The sequence below is a fragment of the Dendrobates tinctorius genome, unplaced genomic scaffold, assembly GCF_039654945.1.
Source record: "Dendrobates tinctorius isolate UK_male_01 unplaced genomic scaffold, ASM3965494v1 ptg000022l, whole genome shotgun sequence".
Taxonomy (NCBI): Eukaryota; Metazoa; Chordata; class Amphibia; order Anura; family Dendrobatidae; genus Dendrobates; species Dendrobates tinctorius.
In genome coordinates, this window is record NW_027361690.1 from 20,292,686 (window position 1) to 20,300,000 (window position 7,315).

Below are 7,315 nucleotides of genomic sequence, written 5' to 3' on the forward strand. Positions count from 1 at the left end.
AGGAATAGAGTGAATGCCAGGAGGCACGGCGGAGCAAGAAACAAGGGACAGGATACGAGAGGATGTGCCAGGAGGCACAACTGAGCATGAAGCAACAAGGGTTCAGAGCAAGTGCTAGGAGCACCACAGAATAGCAGACAGAGCAGAGGACCTGAGAACAGCGCACAGCCAGGCTGGGACACAGCTGACCCAGCCAGGAAGCACAACAATAATCAGGCACCTCCCCTAGGGGGAGGTCGTCTGATATAGCACATGACTACTACTGGTTCCGGGTCAGGACCTAGCCAGAAAGCACATGACCTCCAATGGTCCTCCAATACCATAGAGAGGACCGAGCCCTATACAGCACTGACAGGAGCGCGCAAGCGCAAACGTGGCATGGAGGAGGAGACCCGGGGACGAGAGTTGCGCGTGCGCACCCGACGGGGACCCCTGAGGGACCGCCGTACCGGAGGGAGTGACGTCGGGGCCGAAGCCCCGCCTCCTGGTGAGCGCGGCATAACAGTCTTCTTTACTTAATTTTGTAAGGCCCCTTCCGGGACCCTCCAAACCATTTGTGAACATATGTATGGATTGATACAGGAAAGATGTATATCTTTGTACCGTGTTAGCCAGTAGATAGAAAAATATTCAGAATTGAGAGTCCTCAGTGGTTGATACCTTTTAATGGCTAACTGAAAAGATGGTGAGACATTCTGCTTCACGTCACTTGTCTTATCTATTGCATTTTTTCTGTGCTGTGTTGTGCATAAATATGTGATTCTTCAGATGTTGTATTAGTCTATGCCTGATGAAGAGACCTGAGTAGTCTGGAAAGCTTGCAATGTGTTACCATCTTTTCAGTTAGCCATTAAAAGGTATCAACCACTGAGGACTCTCAATTCTGAATATTTTTCTATATACGAATTGACATTTTAAAAACTAAAGTGATTTTTTCATTCCATGACCAAATTAGAAATTTAGTGTCAGAAAAACCTCCTATGTTTGCAGTGTTGGAGAAAGAATTTGAGAATACTCTTGAGGATTTTACCTGGCCTCAGATATGGAGTAAAGCACACACTTGCACATGCTAAGGTAGCATAAAATAAATAGCCCATAATATCTTAAGTAGGTGGTATCTACTTCCTGACAGGTAAGCCAAACGTCGGACTGGAGCACCTTGGGCCCACCAAAGAAAATCATTCTTCCAGCCTCTGGACACTACGCTGACAGACACTGCAAACCTTCTTGACACAGCTCGCATTGATGTGCCATCCTGGATGAGCTGCACTACCTGAGCAACTTGTGTGGGTGGTAGAGTCCGTCTCCTGTACCACTAGTGTCAAGGCACAACCAACATTCAAAAGTGACCAAAACATCAGCCAGAAAGCATTGGTACTGAGATGTGGTCTGTTGTCCCCCACCTGCAGAACCACTCCTTTATTGAGGGTGATAATTGCCAATAATTTCCATCTGCTGTCTATTTCATTTGCACAACAGCATGTGAAATTAATTACGGTAAGGTAACACGGGCGCTACCTATCCAAAAAACTCAGATGCAGCTGGTGAAGAGCCAAGCTACAGTTCGCTCAGCATGTGAAATTAATTGCCAATCAGTGTTGCTTCCTAAGTGGACAGTTTGATTTCACAGAAGTTTGATTTACTTGGCGTTATATTCTGCTGTTTAAGTGTTCCCTTTATTTTTTTGAGCAGTGTATACTGTATATTCCATGCGTTGGAATCGGTGGTGTATAAATCATATGCTCGCTGTGAGTTCTCCACAACTACCCTAGCAAGGAAAACAGCCGTGCACTCGTCCATCACTTGCCAGAAAATTGAGTAATTGTCCTGATGATTGGAGGCAGCGGAGTTGCGTCCCCTGACACAATTCATGAAGGCTTTGTTGAGTACCTTATGCCACAAATCTTACTTCAGTCCCTGACTGGGGTAGATTTGTGGCGGGGCACATGCCACTTTTAATATGCTCCTAATTCATTAAGCGGAGAATGTGAATCAGGACCAAAGTTCTCAGCCGACTTCAAAGTATGTTTTCTCTGAAATGCTAAAAAATTTCACAGTAAAACATACATGGTTACAATTAAACCAGTGTATGATTCGAGATACCTGTTTTTTTGGCAGCATGAATCTGCTGATAGGTTCCCTTTAAAGGGAATCTGTCACCAGGTTTTTGTCCCCCACTCTCAGAGCAGCATAATGCAGGGCCAGAGACCCGGATTCCAGTGATGTATCACTTACAGGGCTGTTTGATATAGTTTCAATAAAATCACTGTTTTACCAGCAGAGGATTATTACTAGAGAACTAGTAAACCTGCTGCCATGTAGTCTTCCGTCTTCATGAGCTCTTTATAACCCCGCCCCCACCACTGATTGGCTGCTTTTTGTCTATGCACAGTACACACAGACATTTACCAATCAATGGTGTTAGTAGGGTTATACAGATGTCAGTATTCAGAGATCTGGAAGATGTGCAGCAGATAAAACTGTGATTTAATCAAAATTACAGTAAGCAGCCCAGTAACTGATACATCACTGGAGTCAGGGTGCCTTCCCCAAAATCATGCTGCTCTCAGATGAAAGCAGAACCCTGGCGACAGATTCCTTTTAATAATAGCTTATGCTGTAATATATAGGCTAAATAAAGTCTTCTGGATCACAGCTTTAATAAAAAGTTAACCCCTTAATGTCCAATGACGGACGCAGTCCGTCATTGGACTTCTCCCCTGCTTTGATGAGGGCTCCGGGGCTGAGCCTGTATCAAAGCCGGGACCTGTCAACTGTTTTGAACAGCTGACATGTGCCCGCAATAGGCACAGGTGGAATCGAGATCCACCTGCACCTATTAACCCGTTAAACGTCGCTGTCAAAAGCTGACATTGGCGTTTAACCAGCGCTTCCGGCCGCCGGGCCGGAAATGAGGTCATTGCTAACCCCCATCACGTGATCGGGGGTCAGTGATGCGTTGGCATAACAACCAGAGGTCTCTTGGAGACCTCTATGATTGTTGATGCCGCTTTGCTATGAGCGCCACCCGTCGGTCGGCGCTCATAACTATGCAGTAATTCTGCTACATATGGGCGATCTGCTCATCGCCTATATGTAGCAGATCTGATCAAGTATGGCATGCTTCTAGCCTCTCATGGAGGCTATTGAAGCATCACAAAATAAAAAAAAGTATTTTAAAAAATATGAAAAAAATAAAAAAAAATAAAAGTTCAAATCACCCCCCTTTCGCCCTATTCAAAATAAAACAATTAAAAAAAATTACACATACACATATTTGGAATCACCTCGTTCAGAATCGCCCGATCTATCAATAAAAAAAGCATTAACCCGATCGCAAAACGGCGTAGCGAGAAAAAAAATCAAAACCCCAGAATTACGCTTTTTTATCTCTGTGACAATGCATTAAAATGCAATAACGGGTGATCAAAAGAACGTGTCTGCATAAACGTGGTATCATTAAAAATGTCAGCTCGGCATGCAAAAAATAAGCCCTCACCCGACCCCAGATCATGAAAAATGGAGACGCTACGGGTCTCGGAAAATGGTGTTGTTGTTTTTTTAGCAAACTTTGGATTTTTTTTTCACCACTTAGATAAAAAAGAACCTAGACATGTTTGGTGTCTATGAACTCGTAATGACCTGGCGAATCATAATGGTGGGTCAGTTTTAGTATTTAGTGAACCTAGCAAAAAAGCCAAGCAAAAAACAAGTGTGGGATTGCACTTTTTTGCAATTTCACCGCACTTGGAATTTTTTTCCCGTTTTGTAGTACACGACATGGTAAAATCAATGGTGTTGTTCAAAAGTACAACTCGTCCCGCAAAAAATAAGCCCACACATGGCGATATTGACGGAAAAATAAAAAAGTTATGGCTCTGGGAAGAAAGGGAGCGAAAAACAAATGCAAAAACGAAAATAACCACGGTCCTTAAGGGGTTATGTTCACAACTCCTGTGATTAATAAGTAGCTGTCAATCGTCAACTGAGGTCCCTTGAACAGTGGTATTAATTATTCATCGTTTTTCTGAGACATCAGGTGTGTTAAATGGAAATATAATATTAAGCCTGATTTACAGATGCACTGAATTCTCTGAGACTTAGCATTACGCGTTGATATCCTAGCCCTGAGTATGAACCTTGAGAATTGCATGATCAAAGGGAATTCCCTGTGTATGTATTGCCTACATAGCAGTGTACATAGACTCCGTGCACACAGACATTATTGTATGTGTCATGCCTACAATGCACAGATATGTGTCTGTATGTTAGTGAATACTCCTACTCCGGCTCTGACAGTCAACATAAAATGCTTCGGTGAAAAAAATCATTTTTGCAGATATCCAAAATATTCCCGCAGTATCACTTTGTGTACCATTCGGCCTTTGATCAGCATCACTGGAGATACATGACACAGTACTTTAAAGCAAGTCCGTATATCGGAGCTGAATGGGCAGGACGACAAACATTAGCGATAAGTCACCCAATAACTCACAGCGTAATTGCACAGGCAGATTTGTAGGGCCATTTACAGGCTGGATTTTTAACACCTATTGTGATATTACAAGTCACTGCCGTCATTCTCAGGTTCCAGTGAAGGTGTTGACGGGTAGAAACTTTTTCACGCCAACCGTATTAGAGAATTTATTGGTTTGATGAGACGGGTGCCTGCATTTCATGGCCTATGTGATTGGTGTTATGAAGCAAAGTTAGTCACAGAGAGGAGATGAGCTGCATTTTACAGCCAGAATTCACCATCGCCCCTATGTTCTTATTATGACAATATATTACTGTACAGGTAGGTATTATTAATCTGTTATTAAAGGTGTATTCTCAAGTTTGGAAGTTATCCTTTATTCATAGCATAGGGAATAACTTCCTGCTCACTGGGGGTATGACTGATAGTGCTGAAACTGATTCCAAGAGCCGGAACAGACCATGTGACTGGAGCGGTGATCGATCATGCACACTGTTACGCCATTCATTCTTCTGGGAGAACCAGCTGAGCACATAGCTGGGCTACCTCCTGGGGTCGCATCAGTGTGCATGATCGACCACTGCTCCATAAACATGGGACCCTTCAGGGCCTGTTTTATTAGGAATTGGTGGGGGTCCCAGCAGTTGGACTGCCATGGATAGGAGAAAACTTGAGAATACTACTTTAAGCAATACTTCTAAACAGCTTTGACATTTCCACCTGTATCTATCTGGGAGAGGGAACCTCTCATGTGAAAAACTGCTATTAACATGTACATATGGGGTTAATCTGAAGGTTACTAGCATTACTAACCTGGTCGGCTCTGGCACTTAGAGACCCTCTGCTCTGCGGGAGGAAATTAACTTTATTCTCCCCCGACAATGTTCGGGTCTCAGTCTCAGGGGTGGCACCAATGCTGGTTCAATGAAAAACCATTCTTTGTATAGAAAGCAAGAGGCTGTAAATGCATCCGTGGTGCTGACTGAAAGCCGGATCTAATGCTGAGCTGCTGTCAGTCAGTGCAGGGGCGCGGTTACAGCCACCGCTCTTTATTCCTCCGGGTAGTGTTCCTTTTTCAGTCACCGCTATGTGTATAAAGTTCATTTCTTCCCGTCAGCGTGGGTTAAAGTCCGGGCACCGGGCAGGTTCAGAACGCTATAATCTGCAGGTTAACCCCATGTCTGCAGGTTAATAATGTTTTTTCATGTGAAAGGTTCCCTCTAAGCCTTCTCATTATCTATCACTAGGAAAGCATGGCTGACAATGAATGTACCCAACATTACAAAGTCCACACATGTTCCCAACAGCTGCCTAATTATATATACCTGTGCCTACTAGCGGACTTGATTTTTAGCAAACTAGAAAAGTTGGGTGATGGTAATCAAGCATGTCACCTAAATATGGTACGCAGCCCCATGCTAGACTTTATACACTAACCCATATTTATACAGTATGTAGGCTACTCACTTTTACATGGTAGGAGAAGATGGGTCCCATGTTGACGTGCTGTATGTAGCTGTTCTTCTGATCAGGGGGAGACTTCTCACTTTCTGGCAGCACACAATCCTCTTGGGGTTTTGCATTTACCTCCACATCCTGCCTTACTTGAGAAGAGCTCATGTAGCTGTTGAAAGTGTTTTCTGCAGATGTTGGGCTATTTGGAGCAGTGGGACTATCTGTCAGTTTTAATCTAGGCACTTGCTTAGTCCCCAGAGAGAAATGTCTCAACTTCATCAGGCTTGCTGAGCTGGACAGTTTAAAATGTGGCATTTTGGGCATAAAAGTGCATAGAGTAGTTGCATTGTCCTGTGCCACCAAGGTGAGGTCTTCTACTGGTATATAGGACATAGCGTTGGTATGAGAGTTGGCACGAGCTTTGGCATTTAAAGTTGGGGTCGGTGAACATTCTTCTGTAGTTGTTATAGAGTCATTCCTGAATCGACTGTACTTGGCCCTTTGAAGCATTACTGGGTATCCACAAAAGAACTGATGCAAAACGTGTCCCCTGGGCTGACTGTGGTCTTTCATAGCCTAATGATAATACTCACGGACATTTTATAATAGACACCGCCGTCATCAGTCCTCAATCCACCTGAAGAGTTGTATTTTCGGAGCATAATTTCATATTAAGAAATGTATACAAATCTATTCAGGATTGAGAGTCCTCAGTAGTTGATACCTTTTAATGGCTAACTGAAAAGATGGTAACACATTGCAAGCTTTCGAGACTACTCAGGTCTCTTCACCAGGCTAGACTGGCTAACACGGTACAAAGATATATATCTTTCCTGTATACAAATCTATACACCATAACAATAAAGTAATGTTCCTACAAAGTACAATACAGATGTATGTTGCATGCAGCTATAGATCCAGAAGCCTAAATAGATACATTAACTAGCTACTGTCCAGGGAGTGTAGTATATCCATGTGATCCTGCTGTCCATATGTTAAGAAATTAGAATCCAGGGTAGGAGCTGCCGTACAACAGCTTGCTTCTTGCACAGAAAGTGAGGCATCAGAAAGTCCTTATATCCTATGAAATGAGCCCTCCTTCAACCCATGCATCAGCCAGAAGTCACCCAGGCATCAGTCTCTAGTTAAGGATGTTGGGGGCGTTGCAGATTTTTCATGAATGAACTCTACTGAATGAAATGCTCCCTAGGTTTGCACGCTAGCAATCTGTGAATGGAGCCAGGAATGGCTGGAATTGACTCATAATCCCGAGGGAGCTCAGCTCACATCCAATAAGAGACGGACAGAATGACTCACACAGGACAAAAACAGAAAGCTACTAGTTACAGACAGCTCGGATGTGTGCTTGTACTGACAATGTGG

General features: G+C 43.5%; 1 protein-coding gene across 1 annotated transcript in view; it reads right to left on the bottom strand.

Moving 5' to 3' along the window:
* SHC4 (SHC adaptor protein 4) overlaps positions 1–7,046 on the bottom strand; it is a 133,799-nt gene extending 126,753 nt beyond the window's left edge. The window contains exon 1 of the mRNA XM_073568459.1: positions 5,945–7,046. Coding sequence (XP_073424560.1) covers positions 5,945–6,505 — 561 coding nt within the window. The 5' untranslated portion in view covers positions 6,506–7,046. The remainder of the gene's footprint in view (positions 1–5,944) is intronic.
* Between the last annotated feature and the right edge of the window lie 269 nt (positions 7,047–7,315).